Source organism: Lates calcarifer, linkage group LG19 (genome assembly GCF_001640805.2).
Source record: "Lates calcarifer isolate ASB-BC8 linkage group LG19, TLL_Latcal_v3, whole genome shotgun sequence".
In the NCBI taxonomy this organism is placed as follows: Eukaryota; Metazoa; Chordata; class Actinopteri; family Centropomidae; genus Lates; species Lates calcarifer.
Genome location: NC_066851.1, coordinates 8,118,414 through 8,138,121, shown reverse-complemented (window position 1 = coordinate 8,138,121; position 19,708 = coordinate 8,118,414). Strand labels below are relative to the sequence as shown.

The 19,708-nt window shown below is 41.6% G+C and overlaps 1 protein-coding gene and 1 long non-coding RNA gene across 2 annotated transcripts; both read left to right on the top strand.

Moving 5' to 3' along the window:
* The first annotated feature begins 548 nt into the window (after positions 1 to 548).
* Positions 549 to 3,247, top strand: foxa2 (forkhead box A2). Its single transcript, XM_018697879.1, has 2 exons — positions 549 to 900; positions 1,620 to 3,247. Exons 1-2 carry the CDS (start codon positions 829 to 831, stop codon positions 2,793 to 2,795), a joined length of 1,248 nt encoding a protein of 415 aa, XP_018553395.1. The 5' UTR covers positions 549 to 828; the 3' UTR covers positions 2,796 to 3,247.
* A 1,685-nt stretch (positions 3,248 to 4,932) lies between these two features.
* On the top strand, positions 4,933 to 19,357 carry LOC108898023 (uncharacterized). The gene is made up of 3 exons (XR_001963384.2): positions 4,933 to 5,164; positions 17,049 to 17,240; positions 18,909 to 19,357. It is a non-coding gene; the product is annotated as an uncharacterized LOC108898023 (long non-coding RNA).
* The last annotated feature ends 351 nt before the right edge of the window (positions 19,358 to 19,708 follow it).

The following is a 19,708-nucleotide window of genomic DNA, read 5'->3' as shown; positions in this document are numbered from 1 at the left end:
GCAGTTAAATATGCCTGAATTTATACAGCAGCGCAACCCTGGCTGTGAAATACAAGTAACAATTAATGGCGGAATTTGTCTAAATGTATTTCTTAAAGCGCATTTTTAGAATAGATCTATTTTTATGAGTATTTAATTCATAAACAGTTTAACATTCTTTAGCTGGGTTGTCATTGGTGTAGAATAATTAACAGTTATACATTTATAGGCTTAAGCTATAAATTCCTTGAACGCAGTAAAATGGATTATGATTTCAGCTCAGTTGAAGTGGAATAAGCACGTTGTGGTTATTGAGGATGTGCGTAATGAAAAGCGCACCGCGGAAGAGCGGCCAAACATTCCTTTTATAGCTCTTTTTTCTCTCTCCTGCCGGAGCCAAAATACAATAAGATTAGTTTATAATGAAGCTTTTCATATGAAACTGTTCTTTTCAGTCAGCGCAGGTGTACAATTGGGGTGGTGGCGGTGGTGGGTGGGTGGGTAGGTGGAGAGGAGGGGTGGGGTGGTGGGGGGGTTGAAGCTTGAGGAGTCTCACATCTAGGTGCGAGGAGATTATTCAAATAGGGCCCAAGGCGTAGAAGTAGGGATTGGAGGCTTGCCTAGCGCACAGAGCTATATCACAGCGTTAACAGGCAGCACGGAGCGTCATTTGAACTCCAGTCACTGACAGACGCATTTCACGGCTGGCTCCGTAAGACACACATGCAGCCAGTCCTCGACGAAGGGACACACCGACGACCTAAATACACCCAGTGGTCCCCAGTCACCTGCTATTAGAGAGACTTTTGGCTTTTCCTCTGCTGGGAGACGCTTTGTAAAAAGTCCTCCATGATGCTTGGAGCAGTTAAAATGGAAGGACACGAACACACCGACTGGAGCACCTACTACGGAGAGCCCGAGGTGGGTACCTTAAATATATATTTTTTCCCGTCTAAAGCCGATCCCATTTTATACAACTCAATATTAGCCCTGAGATAATATTAACTTTGTGATCAAATATTGACTTGAGGCGCCTCCAAATCCTCCCCCATCTCCACGCAGCGCACTATCCTAACAAAGTTGCTTGACATGTAGGAGGAGGAGGGGGGGGGGGACTTTTCACTCGGATTATAATTTCATAAGTCTGTATACGTATCTTTACTAAATCAGATTATTTTTTTGTCCTGTTTCCACTCAACAAACATCCGAGCTGTTTGATTTCTGCGGAGATTGATTCAAATATTTGTGTTGCAGTCGCTGTTTCGTGTGTGTGTGTGTGTGTGTGTGTGAAAGAGAGAGCACGTATTAGGTGTTAACGTTTTTTATATTTTTAACGGATTATTTAACGTATTTTACCAAGATGAACAGTGTCTTTAAATGGATTGTTAAGAATAAGCAGCTTTGTATTTCACGCAGGAGCAAAACCCCCTGAAATCATTTCAACCTTTACCAAGCAGCGCACATTTAGAATAAGACATGCTCTTCATGTTATTATATATTATTCAATTAATATTTACAATAATCAGATTTTCTTTGGTTTAAAGAAAAGCTGACCTTTGTGTTTAGCAATTGCAGTTGCATTTCAGTGTAATGCTTGCGCCAGATGAAACTGATGAGTGCCTCTTTCCCCTCACTGACAGTGTTACACCTCGGTTGGCAACATGAACACGGGCCTGGGAATGAACTCTATGAATACCTACATGAGCATGTCCGGCATGAGCACCACTGCCAACATGACGGCCAACTCCATGAACATGTCGTACGTCAACACGGGCATGAGCCCCTCCATGACCGGCATGTCGCCGGGCACCGGAGCCATGAACGGCATGGGCGCGGGCATGACGGCCATGAGCGCAGCCCTCAGCCCCAGCATGAGTCCCATGACCGCGCAGCCCGCGTCTATGAACGCTCTGACATCCTACAACACCATGAACGCCATGAGCCCCATATACGGACAGTCTAACATCAACAGGTCCAGAGACCCTAAGACCTACCGCAGGAGCTACACGCACGCCAAACCCCCGTATTCCTATATTTCTCTCATCACCATGGCCATTCAGCAGTCTCCCAGTAAGATGCTGACACTGGCCGAGATCTACCAGTGGATAATGGACCTCTTCCCTTTTTACCGACAGAACCAGCAGCGCTGGCAGAACTCCATTCGCCACTCTTTGTCCTTCAATGACTGTTTCCTCAAAGTGCCCAGGTCGCCGGATAAACCCGGGAAAGGTTCGTTTTGGACTCTCCACCCGGACTCCGGGAACATGTTCGAGAACGGCTGCTACCTGAGGAGGCAGAAGCGCTTCAAGTGCGAGAAGAAGATGCCCATGAAGGACGCCGGGCGCAAATCGGGAGATGGCGGCTCCTCCAACAGCAGCTCCGAGAGCTGCAACGGCAACGAGTCCCCGCACTCCAACTCCTCCTCCAGCGACCACAAAAGGTCCCTGTCGGACATGAAGACGAGCCAGGCCCTGAGCCCGGAGCACGCCGCCGCCTCCCCGGTGTCGCAGGGGCAGCACCTCATGTCCCAGCATCACTCTGTCCTTGCTCACGAAGCGCACCTGAAGCCGGAGCACCACTACTCCTTTAACCACCCCTTCTCCATCAATAACCTCATGTCCTCGGAGCAGCAGCATCATAAAATGGACCTAAAGACTTACGAGCAGGTGATGCATTACTCCGGCTACGGCTCCCCCATGACCGGGGCTCTTTCCATGGGCTCCATGGCGGGGAAACCTGGCCTGGATTCTTCCTCCATACCTGACACAACTTACTACCAAGGTGTCTATTCCAGGCCAATCATGAACTCCTCATAAACTCTTCACCGCCTCTATCCGATGTGGACTTTCTCCCCTTCAATTTGTACATTTGTAAAAAAAAAAAAAAAAATATAGAGTTTGTGTACAATATGTATTTCAGATATTTTTGATGTTTCCCCACCGTTTTAGTTGTCGAGTTTGTTAGTAGTCTGATTATTTTGAGAAAGGATGTTGACAATAATAATGATAATAATTAAAAGTAATGATAATGTGACGAGACCTGTTCAGAAGTCGGCTTCAGGAATGAATGGACCCCAAAGACAAAATACAAACAAAAACTTGCTGTAAAATAGCCTCCATCTGCATAACTGGATTCCTAAATGAATTTAAATGCCTCGCAGGATTTCTTCAATCATTTGTGTAATTCCTATTTATGGCTTGTATATGTGTATTCTTGTAGTGACAAGAACAGAATCTATATTAAAGTGTTATTGGTTTTGTTTTCTGAATATGATGGTGTTTCACAATTATTATTATTATTATTATTATTATGCTACAACAGTAGGAGTAGTCTGTAAGAGGACACCTATCTCCACTATTAGCCTAAATGTTGTTAGCAGCAGCTGTGTTCCCACTGACGGTGGACTTGGGTTAAATGCATGTAACAGAATATAACATAAATGTTAGCAGAAATATTTCACATTAAATACACATAGTAATTTTCATTAATTTACATTAAATACACAATAAATATTTAAAACTTTAATTTGTTAAGAGGAAGACACAACTTATTTATTTTTTACTCAGATCCAGCTATTTACAACATGCATAATAACATTCCATATTATTGCATAAAATGAGTTTCATATTAATTATTGTTTTTTTCCCCCTCCTAATTCTGGGAATGATTCGTATCCATATGCGGTTAGAATAAGGCACATATTTTCAGCAGGGATTAATAGCTTTGCTGGACAACACTGAGCACAATGCTTTCAATTTGTCATTCAGTCAATGTAAACAAAACAAACACTCACTCATTAATCCCAAACATAAATTGGGATATTTATGGGGAGGAAAAAAGTTTATCCAACACATCAGCCACTTTGTAATATTTTGGGCTGAAGTGATGAACCCCTATAGAAAAACATTAGAAGGAAGAAAGCGAGCTAAAAAAAAAAACAAAAAAACTACAACATCTACTCCATATGCTACAAATGAAAATGAGTGTTTCCGTAAGAAACTGACATCATGCAATCAGCCCAAAGATTCTAACCATCAGTGTATGCATACATACAGTTTGATGTCACTGATGTGCACGAGGAGCCGGTCACATATAAATGTATTCAATCAGCCATTGACAACCCCCCTCCCCCCCTCCCTTCCCTCACACACACAAACATACATACAGTGAGGCACATTATGATTCAGGCTGTCACTCAATCGCCCATGCCTGCCATGCCAGTCACCCAGGTTGATCCCCACCCCACACACACACACACACACACACACGGTCTCTCTCTCTCTCTCTCTCTCTCTTCACACACACACACACACACACACACTGCAAAGTTTAGATCAGTAACTAAGATTAAGTGTCATTGTCACATAAAACAGCCTCCCGTGGCGCAGGAGAATAGTTGCTGGAAAAGGGGGCTGATTTGGGAACAGAGCCGCCTCAATGTGCTGCTCTAACTTCTCTCCCCACAATCTGGGGGTCCATTGTCTACTCCCTATTTTTAAAGTAGTTGGACCCTCCCCTCTTGTTAGATAAGATAGGCTAGTTGTTGTCCAAATGAATCGAGCCGCCCCCCCCCCCCACACACACACACACACACACACACACACACACACACACTCCTCCTGCCTGTTCTTCCCTGCTGAGCTCAAATCCAAGGCCAGGGGAGTTCGGGGGGACATTTCTGCTCCCCTTACAACCAAATGACACCCCTTCGCCTTCTGAACACGTAGGGCCTAAAGTGTGCGTTTATTCTCCAGACCCTCTTTACAGATCGCACTTTAAACAGCGTGATCTGCGAATAAACAAAGCCAGTAAACAATAGAGTGGAGGCTATGCCCACATATAGGAAGAGTACACACACAAACCAAATTGCACAAGTGTAAACTTTGAATAGGACGTCGCAGCTCTGTAAATTTACACAGACATTAAATTTCGTTCTATTCATTTTAGACATATAATGCTAAGCTGATTTTTTTATAGCACACTGATCGATATCTCTGTAAAATAATCATTTTTTTAACTAGCGGGGCAGTGAAATCTTTGCTTTGTGCTAAAGTCAACAGTGACAGAGTTTGAGCTCAAATAAATGCCGTGATGTCTGGAGCCCTTTGCAGAAGGCAGAAGGCGAAGCTTCTACAATGGGCTCCTGTGTGGCTTGCCAACAACAAGCACCGGCTATTTTACACAGGTATGAAGCTTTTTATTTTCTATAACGCTCTCTCCTTTTTAAAGACATCTTTATTCATTCTTTTTTTTTTTTACTGGGATGGAAAAGGTGGTTTGATGGCTGTTCCCGGACATGCATGAGGAGGGGTTTGGGGATTGGGGGGGCAGAGGCTGATATCCTAAATTCATGAGAAAGGAGACGTATTGGATTTCACGACAGGGTGGTGCAAAGCTGAGGGGATCTGCAGGTTGTGTGGTGGAGGCTGCTGCGAGTTTCTGTGATGGAGAGGGATCCCGCTGCACTGCAAAAAAACTGTCATAAGCGCTGGTTTAGGCTCAGTGTTGGTGCATATTTAAAAATGTAACTTTAAAAATCGATGGAGTTTTTTTTTTTGCAGAGGCTGAGATGATTCCATTTGTTTTTAGAGCTGGTGATGTCTTAAAACTAAATCATCTCACAAGGCAGTAAAATATCTTCTTATTCTAGGAAACGCTTATTGATTTTAGAGGAGAAACCAGCGGATCTATTCACTCGTTCAGTGAAATATGGGGCTCAGTATGGACATATAATGACTTGTTGAGATGGATATTTTTTGCAGTGTGCGGCTGATAGGTATCATTGTTGCTGCACTGTTGTCATGAAAACGAGCTTTACTACAGCACTGACCCTGCTGCTGCTTTAATATTACACCACTACACAAATCGATTTTTTTCAGGGTATGTTTTGATTAGTTATTGTCAAAAATACATAAAACAATTCGCGATTGTGATGTCGAGATTTTAATAAATGAAGGTGATACTTGATTTTGCGTGTTCAGAAATCGGAATTCTATTGCGTAATCTTTATACAGTTATCTTTTAATCGTAATTTATTACAAACGCAATGAACAAAATAACAACAACAATAATAATAATAATAATAGAAAAAAAATACTCCTAATATTTTGCAATCATGCCTTTACGAAATTATGTTCAAGAGGTCATATTTGAATAAGTAGTTCTTCTAAATCTTAATACATAATTTTAGTGAATCTTAAGCAGATGGGGAGCTCTCCAACATTAAACAATTGTGTCCGGACCCTCTGAGGGCGGGATAACCCCCCAGTCAAGCCCTCTCCAGTGCACACTGAGATGGGAATGGCCTTTTGGAGCTTTGCCGGTTCAAAGGTAGCCAACCTCAGTCTGTACTGACGGACAAAAGTTCGCCGAGGCCACATCACTGCACCTTTCCCCCTCTCTGTGTCTTCCTATAACTTTGTACTATACGGGCTTTTTTCCATCAGGGAGGATACCTCTGCAGCTCACCATAGACGAGCACATCTGTTGTTATAGCAACTGAATAAAAGGATGGTCGTGCCTGTTGATCTGAAAAAAAAAAAAAAAAAAAAAAAAAAAAAAAATCCGCTAACCTGATTTCCACGCGTTTCTTGCAGTAGCATTTGCATATTTCTTGATTAAGGCCTGGAAATCACAGCGTTTTCTCACAGGGACACAAAGCTGTCAGACGCCTCTGTGGCAGATAGGCTGACTGTGGCTGCAGGCCGGTGACGGAAAATCTGCAGTTGTATAAATATAATGTAGCTCTGATAAAAAAAAAAGTACAGAAAGAAATAATGCAGTACAGAGAAAAAAAAATCAGCTCTTCATAGTTCAACTATAAAAAAATCAGTATTGGAAATTAAACAATGAGCAATTTGCCTTTTTTTTTCTGTTCACACCTTTAAATAGTTTCTAATTGTACCAGACCTCCTAAGTGAGACATTTTCCCTACAGCAATGTATTTTAATGCCTAGGCGAGTTTGGGCCTCTATTTTCAATGAATGACTCAGTACCCTATAAGCCATAGGCGCATCCACCCATGGGCGTCAACTGATTATAGCACCGTAGGGACGCTATCATTCCTGACTGCAATTTTTTGCGTGAGAGAGAAAACAAAATAAAAAAGTGAGAAAAAAACATGAAAATTCACACTGTGGCAGCAGCCTATAAGATGAGCGTGTCAGCGCAGAACAGTCACAATCCTCCGGTAATAAAGACTCTTGAATCATCACTAATAGCTCGCCTCATCAGGTTATATGTATTAAATCAGGTGTAGGGTTATTTCAGGGAGTCAGATGGTGTTATATACAGCAGGGTGTCTTGCCGCACCTATAGACTCTGCGCTGAAGCCCCGCGCCGCGGACTGGAACACCCAAGTAGATCTGTCTCCATGGCGACGGCGGGACACCGGTCCAACAAGCTGTAATTCTGTCTCAGCCTTTTGCAGGGGAGGGACCGTCCACACTAGCCCGACTTAACTCCTCTTTCACCAGAAATACTCCTAATCCCATATCTTAGCAAGGCAAACTGCCGTCCCTCACTATATTAAAGGGACCACAAAGTCAAAACTCAAAGCCACCCATGGTTTCTCAGCAGGCGGCTCCGGCCCGGTGTGTGACGCCGCGTTGTCCCGCGTCCGTCCATTCACCGTATGTGCCTCCAATTTTCTCCGCACTTTTGCACTGGCGATGAATAAAATTGTTGGGCTAGTAGCTATTATTGTTTGATGAAGAGAAGTGTGTGGGAGAAAAATAAGAATGACGTTTCTTTTATTATTGTAAAATTTAAGGAAACAACTTAAGTCTTGGACTGAAATATTTAAAATAAAAATTTCTGTTGATCTAATAAATGAATAATCATATTGGCCTCTACAGTATAACATCTGTAGTACTGCTGTTTTATTACGCTGCTGTCATTATTGTCTATTCTTTTGTTTTACTCGTAATTGGTTGATTTGGAATTTAGAATGAGGTTAATTTAAAGTTTTGATAACAGCCTGTACAACATCAAAATATTAGTTATAAAATTAAAATTATACAGTAAGCTAAATTGGAAATCTGTAATCAAAATGGTAAAATATCCTCTCTGTTGTAGATTTATTGTGTGATATTTACATAAAGTTTATATGAGGTTAAAATATAAATACAGTTAAATATCAGCATTTAGCATTATTATAGATTCCTTTAGTATTTCCAGCCAAAACAATGAATTAAAAAAAAGGAGTAAACTACAACTGGCACATTGGGGAAATACTGTATACCTATATCAGTGCATAATTCAGCAGTAAACTTCAAACTGTACTATAACTTTTTCTTGCAGCAGTTGTTCACCTTCTTTTATTGTGTTCTGTGGCTTCTAAAAGGCCTCAAATGCATAGGTACAGCCTAAATCTTCTTATTCACTATATTCTGTTTTACTAGAGGAAATTTAAACAGCTGAAGGGGAAAAAAACAGTCAAAACCCTGCATGAGTTAAACTGGAACATGGGCAGATTTTTAAGTTACAAAGGAACTGTTTGACTGTGATGACGGCCTTTTCATAAAAAATTAAAAGTGATTTTTGGATGAGTTTTAAAATTAACATTGTCAGTATTTGTAAATTTTGCATATATAATTTTATGTTCCTGGATAGTGCAAATAATATCTAAATGTTTGATTATGTGTTTTGCACAATCTACAAGAGAGAGTAGAAACCAGCTTATGGAGGGATCTGTTCCTCTGCTCATATCCTGAAATATCCTTCTAGAGAATAATCATGGATTTACAGATATGTAGCAAAGCCATACATACCCTACTACATACATATCCTACTCATTCTCTCACCCTACTGTTCACACAGAAATGTGACTTTTTCCTCCTCTCTGCTCTGGCCATTTTTTCAGTGGAAAATGTATATTTTACAACAAGAGGCAGATTTTTACATCATAACTATTCCCATCTTATCATTACTAAACTTCTACGACAGTTTAACCATAAAGTGCTGAAAAGTTTCACAGTAAACATAACTGACTGATGTTGCCGTTATTTTGCAAATCTTGACGAATGAGGGCCGGGTCAGGGCTCTGTATGATGGAAAGGAGGAGGTGTGTGTGTGTGTGTGTGTTCAGAGAGAGAGAGATCACGAGAGACAGAAAGCGAGAGAGGGATGGCAGGATGGACAGGGTGAGAATGCGGCCGATGACTGTGATGTGTCTGCACTCTTCTGACACGACTATGTGACATTCCAGTGCAGGAGTCCTTCATGTCCTGAGAGAGAGAGAGAGGGAGAAAGAGAGAGAGGGAGAAAGAGAGAGGTCCATCAACAATGCCCATTGAGTACTGTGAGGCAGCAGCTGGTGGGACGTGCACTGACCTAAAGGCAATCTATTCAGGCCAGCACAGGGTGCCTCTCACTACCCCACTGCTTTTATACGCCTGGAAGTGGATGGATGGTCAGTGTTTATCCTTGTAAAGTATTGCAGCACAGGTCTGTCATCATGTAAATGGAGGGGAATTGGGCCCCCATCTTACCAGACTAACTGAGTTGTTTCATTTGGGGGCAACAACTGAAAATCAATGGCGATGGAGATAATGTGATGAAGAACTTTCCTCATGTCTGTGTGATGGAGATAAAATGGCGATGACAGTCAAAGTGCTCGCCTCTCAGGAGTGCTGAAGTGAGACTGTGAGGAGGGGGAGATTAGCTTCTCAAGGAGAAACATATATATATATATATATATATATTCTGTACACTTTACAGTATATGTGTGATCAACCAGGCAGAAAGATACTATATTGGATGGAGATTAAAGATCCTCAAAATACGAAGTTAGGTATTGCTTGGGTTGACTACTGCAAACATTTGTGTGCATGCACACACTCGTGCCTCTAGCCCCTCTTTGGTAATTCCACAGGCATTTCCCAGTGGGTCTCATGCCTGTCTTTGAGATCAAACCTTGTTGGCAAAGCTACCATAAAGCGATATGTCAGTCAGCTGTGGTAAAGGGATGCCTGCTTGGCTGTGATTGATCTGCCAAGGTTTCTTTATTCCCCTTGAGGCTCGATACCTCCAGGTTTTAGATTTAGCAGTTGCCAGTGCTGATGGATATCTGGGGCTTCTGTAGTACCACATTATATCCCTCCTTTTTTCTGACCCATTTCCACCCGCTGTGGCACATCCAGCAGCACATGGCTGTAACATGGAAGCCAACATACTGCAATATCTCCTCACTTCCCCCTCAGCTCCAGTTCCAGGAAGTGAAGGCAGAGCTCTGCCAGCCAATCACAGCGAAGGACACCCAACTCATTAAAAGTTAATGAAACCTATAAACGTGGTGCGCCAGCGATTCATTTAAACCCCCAATCCAATCTCCTCTCCCAGCAAAGGCAAACAAGCCCGTGTGCCCCCAGTGCCGTCCTCGGAATAACAAACTACGGAATATTTTGTCCTGCATATGTTCCTCTATGCAGACATGTGCGCTGTGATAGGCTATCTTACAATGGGACTTGTCCAATTTAGTGAATGCCAGGATGGTGTTCTGCAGGGGTGAATTCTGTAATCTGCGTCCGAGCTGAATTTAATGCCTTTACTTTACACCGCACAGCTTGTCGGAAATGGCCGCAATAGATATGCCATTTCAACATTCATGAGAATCACTGACATTCAAATAATGTGCTCATTTTAATACCGTATGAGTGAGAGCCAAATCTGTGTGAAAAACCTGTATTTACTTCCTCGCGGTCATGCGAGTGTCAAGAACTCTTCTTGATCCATGCAGATAGGTAAGGCCACATGCGAGGGTAAGCCTCCCTTCCCTTCAGATAAAACCACCCCTCTCTCTCTCGCTCTCTGTTCAGCATGGTCTGTCTGGTTCAGGACACTCTCAATTTGATAACAACCCATCAACAGCAATAAAGTGCCACCTTACAAGTGTCCAAATCTAAAGTGTGGAACAATACCCCCCCTTGTCTTTAAGACCTCCATTTCAACACAGCCCCAGTGCCCCATAGTGCTTCCCTTGGGGGGATTCAAATTAAATTCACCCCATGTATAGTGCCACTGTCAGCCTGCTAATGAATTCCCATACCCTGACTTGAATTAAATTAATCCCCAATTTAATCCCATATAAATGGCTGTGTTATTTATAATGGAAAGGCTGATGCTCCGTTGAAGGATTGAGGAAAGCTGGGAGATGTCTATAGGGCTGTTGAGCAGATTATGGTGAAGGATGATGCCTGTATGTTTTCCCCCCACTGCAGAGTAGTCCCCTGATACACACTATTTAACCCTCGCCTGCTTGATGCTGACAGAAACATCGCAGCATTTGTCACTTAATATCCTTTCAGATTAAGGAGTCAACTGGCAGATTTATTGGGCAGAGCCGGGGATACCCTTATCTTGAAGTGCCCATCGGAAGGATAATGTTGCGTGAACGGTGCACCAATTGCTTATCATGAAAAGTATTCGTGAGGAGCCTTTGGTTACAGTTAAATTAGCTGTGGGTTCAGACTTGTTACAACCAACCACTGTTTGAGGTCATAGTGTCAGAGACAGTTGTATTTATGCATTGATGCAAATCCCACATTGACTTTCCTTCATATGCAAACCTTTCATGTGAAGGGAAGTTGCTTATTTTTTGGGAACAACTCCCTATCAGTTTTTAGATCGGAGCACCACCACCTAGAATTATTGTATTCAGCAATGGGTGAATGACAGGTAGATTTATAAAGGGCTTAATTATACAAATAGCACGGCGTCATGCGGCATGGTGAAATATTACTAATGCTTTTTAGATGCAAATATAATGGTCCACTGCACCCTCAGATGCATTTGGGTAAAGAAAAGCAAAGTCCAGATGGTGGCTCCAGGTTCAGTTATTGATGTGTGGCTCTGAAGACTGGGACTGTTGGACCGCCCGCTCCTGTGTTGTTTTTGGCCTGTTAACGTAAGAGTCAACAGAGAATGAAATCACAACATCCAGATATGCCAGCATGATGATAGTTATAAAAACCGCAGCAATTTTCTTTACTCCAAAAAAATTCTCTGCATAGGATAAGTGGGATATTTGGGATTGATACAGTGGATTGGAATGTGTGTGAGAAGCCAAAAGTTATCAACAGTATCAACTGTGTGATTTTGTTTAGTGCATTTTAAGAAATTTAGCACAAAGTTTGTCGTAAAACTGGTATTTCAAGATCCTGAAGTTGTTGCTAAGTGGAGTTAGGTTGGATATAGGACTTGCAGGCATATATAGTTTCTTAAATCCAAATGTATGATATACTGTGTATAGTTATTAAGTAAGCAGTGGCATGGGATGGATATGAGGATGACAGACGGTTCTGAAGTCACTTTGGCAGTTCAGAGGACAGTTTGGAGCCTTTAAAGCTTGGTCCACCAAATGTCTGAACAGCTATGGTTTATTGAGGCATCTGTAAGCTTACTCACTTTATTGCCAAGCTTGGCTCGTGTACCTACCGTCATGGAGCGGGAGAGGAGAAAAAAAAAACAAAAAAAACACACACACACACACACACACACACACACACACACACTCACACAAAAGTTTGCTGTTTGCCTTCATTCCACCAAATCCTTGACAGCCGTGCTATAGCCCATCACTATTCACACCATTGTGCTGTCACAACAACTAAACACATCATTTGTGTTGCAGAAACTCATCCTGTATGTATCCAATACCAAATGTTTGGCGACTGAGAGAGGCAATGGTGGGTGGGGGGGATGCATAATTTGCTAGGAAACATTTTACCGAACATTTGGTGATAAAAACGCCGGCGTCGGCCCTGAGGCTTAAAGCAATTAATTCAGGATCCTGACATAAACTCTCCAATCCTTTGACAGCTTGGAGCTGAAATAAAAATGCTAGTTCTCCTGGGAACGGCAGGAGATAGCTGGCTCTTTTCTGGACTGTTTGCTCACTGGCCCTGAGAGCAATCTTCCCCAGTCAGAATGAAATGCAAGGACACAAACAATGTACCGGCGAGAGAATGGGAGATGGGGAATGAACAGTTTGGACTATTTGCTCAGCAGAAGGGCAGCCACAATGGCCGGCCCATGGCTTTCCCATGCATCAAGCCTCTTAGTCTTAGGCCTCCCTTTGTTGCCTGGTTTCTTCTTCCCCGGCCAGATAAGAGCCCAGCTGCCCTATACTTTTAATTCCCATTGTACACCATACTGTATGGTCATTTATCTGTACACATTCTGCCTGCCATGACGGTGTTGTCTAATTGAACGGGTTATCACATGTGTATCTCTGTTCACCTTAGCATGTGTACTCGTTTAGGGATTGAATTGCTTCCACTTTGCTATAAAAAGGCAGGGTGGCAGCCGGGGGTGGTGGTGGTGGGGGGAGAGCGGCTGACCCTTCTCTTCTCATCTTAAAGGAGGCAGCACAAGTCAAGCACAGAGTGCGATAACGATACCCAAGTGGATTTTTTTTGCCTAAGCTGACAGAGAATTTTCATTTTTAGAGCAGTTTGAATCATTGTCATTCAGAGAAAAATGAGAAAGACTTGGGTTTGGAAAGTGAGAAATATCAAAGTGTGTATAAAAGGAATAAATAGTGAGGCCCTGACAAAGATGTACTTTTTCAGCCAAAGGCAGAAAGCTTCTGAGGGCTCTTGAGGGAGAAGTGAGATGCGGCCATTATATGACCTAATGGCAACTCCAGCCAGAAGAGAGGGCAAACAGAGCAAAGAGTAGTGGCTCTGGCTGAGAGAAAGATCCATATTGTGCTCTTTTGTTTTGGTTTGTTGGTTTGTGTTTGCATTTACATTGACCAGTTCTCTGCTGAATGTGTATTCACACTCAATACATGTAATGTTGTCTGCATGGCAGGAAATGGAAGTCAGTGGCGTGCTTCCCTGCTGAAGTCTGCTGGGAATAAAATAACAATAGTAAATGTGTCTGAAACAAACAAACAAACAAACATCAGAAAAAAAGAAGAGTAGCGGGGTGTCACAGGAGGATCAATACACATAAGATGAAGGAGCATATTCATGCATGTGAGCAGACACTTGCCTAAACACAAACACACACACACGCATACCCATCCCCCTCTGTAAAGGTTGTGGTGTCAGGGACCCCCTGGGTGGTCAGACCGAGAATGATTTCTACACAATATGATGTTGTTGAAGAAAAACCTTTGAAAAGATTGCCATTGGCAGTGTTTTTTTCACTGTCACATTTATATAACCACTCTTAAAATGTGCATTTTACATATACTTTTTCTTAAGAATTGTTATGTATTTGAAGAGAGTGACAAGCAGCTTTTACTGTCACAGAAACGACAGGGAAACTGTTCCTTTTTCACCAGAGTGAAAACACAACCCATGATGATTCCACAGTGGTTTATTCTAATGGCTAAGCTCTTAATCTGTCAGATCAGATTTCAAAGTGCCAGTAGCTGTGCCAAGACAGGTCCCAGGAAGGAAAACCCTTTTGTTTGGGGCAGAATTTTTTAAATTTAAGACCAGACTTTATTCACAAGGGGGCCTAATCACAAACAAAGGTATATGGCCCATTACGGAAGCAATACCTCAAAGAGCAACATCATTAAGAAACAGTAAGTGCTTGTTTTCACATCCACCTTTGGTGCACCATCAGCGTTTTGCCAGCATGTCAGACCTCAGGTATGGCAAGATGAATAGCTGTCTTATTTGTGCCTGTGAGAGCCAGGCTCCTTGTGGGGTGGTGCTCTCAGCTTCACGCTCCACCAACGCTGAAATAAAGCTCTGTTCGAGGCATTTCAACACCGCTTAAGGTTGTCCGTGGCCGTGTAATTTATGAGTTGAGAGGACTTCGTTTTTAAGTTCACTGCGACTACTACAATCTTCCAGCATTCATGGGTGGAGAAAAGAGCCGTGTGAGTCATAGGAAACTTACAACACTTCTCCAGTTACCTTAAACAATGGTGGTCTGAGTGATACCTGTAGTGTTCTGGTGTGTGGTTCAGTCATTATAAATGTAGATATGATGTGACCTAAAGTAATTGGATGTACAGCCACTTTAACAGGTTAGGTGTTTTGTCACCTGTAGGTCAGTATAAAGCTGGCAGGAGGTAGTTAGAGCCGTTCATTTCATGTCCCACAGTTCTCAGTGGGTGGTCATATGGACAGATAGACAGACAGAATGACATGCTGACTTGTGCTTGCTGGCACTGGTAGCTTCTTTGGCAACCCATTGCAGAAGAAAAGATGATGACACTCTTCGCATTTGTAACACAATGTCAAAGTTATAATTAAAATACAGGCATATATGTATTTTGTAAAGTTGCTATAGATTAGGCAAATGTGCTGGAAGCTATGCAATTTTTTTTCATATAAAAATAATCATATAATCAGAAGTTTTCTTTTTTCAATATTTAAAAATTACACTTATAATTGTATTTTGCACAGTTCTTGATTTAAAAAATATTATGATATTTATTGATACATATTTTAAAAACAAACAAAATACTATAATTATGCATCACTGGAAATCATATTTATTCTGCACTGAAAATTAAACTTTGGAGCTACATCAAAAATACAATTTCTTGAGAAAAAATTGTGGTTGTGAATTACGGTGACAGTGCTTTGTTGGGACAAACTGCTAAACATTATATTTACATATCTGGTGTTTGCTCTTTGTTACAATGAGTGGATATATGACTGGATAATTGTGTTTTATTGCTAAGCCATCACATAAAGGGAAATTAAACCACACATTATCAGGTTAGTTTTATCAGTTGCACCGTATGTTACTGCATCAGGAAATTTACAATTACAGTGATTATATTTTGTTTTAAATTATTACCACAAAAACAACAGGTTTGAATGGCTTCAAAAAATGAAACATCTGTAAAAGGTAAAATTACATTAATATGATAATGTTTGTGAGTTTATAATAAAAAACAAAAGAAGGTCAGTAATTATCTTTTAATGTATGATTCCATTAGTTTTAGTTAATTGTTAATATAAATAAAATAAAATAAATATGTAGCTGTTTTTGAAAAAAAGTATTATTGATCCCACAAATTATCATTATGGAAATCTATAAATCTGAAAACAAGTAAAAGGTAAAATAATTAGTTTTTAGGAATATGCAGAAACAAACATGTAAAACATATAATGAATTATCATATAAAATTACAATTAAATATATGAATAAATGTATTGTTCAGTATCATAATATAATTGAAACAATAACTAAATCATTTATTGAGAAAAATATAAAGCAGAAAAAACCAAAACAAAAAACAAATACTGACAAAAATATTAAAACATTAAAATATTCTCTTTGTAATGTATATTTCATGATTTATAATTGCATGAATATAAAGGAGGAAATATTTAGTCTTGTGCTTTTTGGCTGAAAATGTTTCCTGCAATAAGAGTAGTTTTCTGATACATGTATATAGGATCCCATAAAAATGAATTACTGAAGTGAAATGCAGAAGTGTTTCCAGTTCCTTTATTTAAATGCCACCATTCACACCGGAAAATTCTGACAGCAAGATGTCATTTCATATTAGCTGTGTTGAACATTTTCAGGGCCCAGCTCAGCCAGACATGGCTGCACCGTTCACATTACCCCTCTGCCAATGTGTGAATGTCAACACCCTGTAAACACCTTTGACACACATGCTTGAATGCGACGGGCGAGTTAACTAAACATTCCTGGGTGTTCCCCATAAAGGTCTCCCACTCATCCACCACACTGCAACGACCCGTCTCCCATGCTCCAAATGGAAAAAGAGCATTTTTCTTTTCATATATTTCAATTTTTTCCTAGTTATCTTTTACATATAACATGCATAGAGAAAAAATATTAAAAAGGTATATAACTGAAATTACAATCATTCACCAGTCTATAACATCTGGCTGTTTTGTTTCAGTGTATGTGTCTTAAAATGCATTGGAACAATGCTCTATAAGGATTTGGGAATTTGGGAGTATAATTCCAGCCCCGTGCTTATCGCCGCACCCAGACTATTTGAGTGTTTTGAGATGCGGGCTCCCTGAGGACGGATCGAAGGCGTCCTAGTAGAACTGCACATCAAATAAATAGGAGGATGGGATTTATATGGAGGCTGTGTCTCTGTCAAACAGGGCTCTGCTGACTGAAGTGATCCCCATGGTCCGAGTGGAGGAGAGGAGGGAGATGAAGCCTCAGAGGGAAGAGGGGTAGCTGCGGTGGAGCCACAAAGACGCACACTCACACACACACACACACACACACTCAAACACTCACACAATGTCCCTCTCAGTCCTGGGTTGTGACCGGCCCATGGCATTGGCCAGGTATGTCAGCTATGTTTGCCAAGCCATCCATCACCCATGCACCTTCCCTCCTGAAACAGGAACTTTTGTTTGAAGCATACACTTGTTAAGCCCATCCTTTGACTCCGTTTATCCTAATTTATTTCCTTATAGCTGGGACAAAGATTTACTAGCACCTATGTTTTGTTCTTTATTTTCCCCTTATTGTGGGCTGCACAGTGCAAATGTGTTGGTAGGAACATGGGCGTGTTGTCAGAAAGAGAGATTGCGAGCTACAGTTTGGGGACACCAATGGCCCTTATCATCGGTGACCAGGGTTAGCAAATAAACACACTGAAGTGAAGTCAAGCTGCATGCAAGGAAAAGAAAGATTTATGACTGCATGGCGCTCACACATGACAAAGAGGATATGAAATGTTTTTATTTTCTGATAGTCTCTGCATCATGCTTCATCATAATGAAAAGAAAATGATGTATATTTCCATTTATAATGCTTAAAATGATGAAACAGTTCAGCTACTTAAGTTTGATTCAAGTTATTTTGCTGGACATGTTATCTCATACAGAAAACCATATAATCATTCATAAACCAGTTGTATGAAAGGAGAAGTCCATGTAAAACCAATATAAGAAGTGAGTATATTGGTTGAAAAGTAAAGAGGTTTCGATAGAATGCGGGAAGGGTCATTGACATTGACGTTAACACACACATAAACCTGAGTCATTTCACCATTGTTGGCCAGCTTGAGAACATATTGTCTGAGTGAGACTCAGACATGAGAACCGGACAACAAAATGTCTCAAAAGAAACATACGTGTGGGTTGGCATGTTTGCTAAAGCACCTAAGTTAGAGCCTTTCTTCATTCCCAGAAACACAACCTTCATTTATCTTTCGACTTCTCCCCTGAGCAAGAGAGCAGATATCACTAAAAGTGCCACGTTAATGATTGACTCTCAGCGCACCAAGCATCCTGCGTTGAGTGGCCACTTTGCCTGCCTCTTGTACTGCATTTCTTCAGCCGTAAATGTTTGTGGTCCCACTATCCTCTCCAAGTCCCATACAGTATTATTAGCACTGGTGGGGGTGGTGGTTAGGGTGGGGTAGAGACTAACTTTCAATAAAGAACCATTGGCACGCTGAGGTAAATGGAAGATAAGAGTTTGTCTCTGACCCTTTTAGTGCTTTATAAGAATGTGGCTGTGCAAACGTAATCTCCCCTCAAGATAAATTTGGCTCTGCTTTGTTAAAGCAAGTTCACGCATTGCCTTTTTTTTCCTCGCTGTTCTAAAGCCCACTTTGACAGGCGTGAAATGAGTCCTGGACTTTTCATTGACAGTTCAAGATGGAGAGCAAACTGAGATTAGGGCATGTTAATTAATTGTGGGGTCGGTAAAGTGGCCTCCCGTCCCATGAAAGACTTGTTCCGTTTATTGCCATCCTGCCAATCAGTGACAATGGTGTAATCATGAATTTGTCTTCCTTTTTTTTCCTTGGTGGTATAGGATTTCGTGTGTAATTTAGCACACCTATTGAACTTTTATGTACCAGCAGCATGTATTGATGCTACTTAGCAACTCACTTCTACCAGTCAATGGCAGCATTACAATTATTATATTGTTAAAAAAAACATCAAATTGCATAGAACATTGTGTAAGATTGACTTGTGTGTTCTCCCTGTCCTCCACAGATGCACATGGCTTTTATTTGAAGGACACTTTCCCACTGCTGCTTACTGTCTACTTTCATCACCCTGCATCAAGCGACCTAAAAGCACTTTCCTGTCGATGTACTTGGCTATATCTACGTCTGACCTGTCTGCCATATGTAATATCAAAGCCTCTGTCAGCATGGAGCTGAATGGGAACAAAAGAAAGGCCTCCATTAATGATTAACTGTTCTAAAAGCCCCGGCTTTTGTATTCCCATGGTGCCCAGGCTATCTGGCCACCATGTGACATGCTCACAGCATTTTTCGAGCAGATTGGGGGAAAGCTAGTGAGCAAACACAGGTGCTTTGGAGCAGCGTTGCCGACGCTGTCAGGGACAACCACAAACAAGAGCAGCTATGCCTGGCTAAATGAATCCCCACCCCTCCCAACACCAACACCATCACCACCACCACCTCCACCACCACCCCCCCCCCTTTCTCTGTTGCTAGCTAACTTGTTTGCTAGCTCCCTATAGCTTTCTCCTCGCAAAGCCTTCCTTCTGGAGAGTCCTCAGCCCGCCCCCCCAAACCCACCACCAAGTCCAACGTCCGCTCCAGCCCCGCTCCACAACTTCTCACACCCTCCAAAGAAACAAACAAATAAAAGTGAGGACGGCCCGACCACTTCTTTGAGGTGATGGCATTTGCTGTGGTCATGACTAGTGGGAGAGCAAACAAATTAATGGTGTTCGAGTTTTCACTTTCCAAACCAAACTAAATGTCTTTTAGTTCAAGTGGGGCAATTCCACTGACCCCGGTGTCAAATGCTGTATAAGGGTT

What these genes read in the sequence shown, in the direction of transcription:
- foxa2 (XM_018697879.1), top strand. Translation starts at nt 829, where the DNA reads ATGATGCTTGGAGCAGTTAAAATGGAAGGACACGAACACACCGACTGG. An exon ending in CCTACTACGGAGAGCCCGAG is followed by an intron (nt 901 to 1,619) that starts GTGGGTACCTTA and finishes CCTCACTGACAG; the next exon opens with TGTTACACCTCGGTTGGCAA.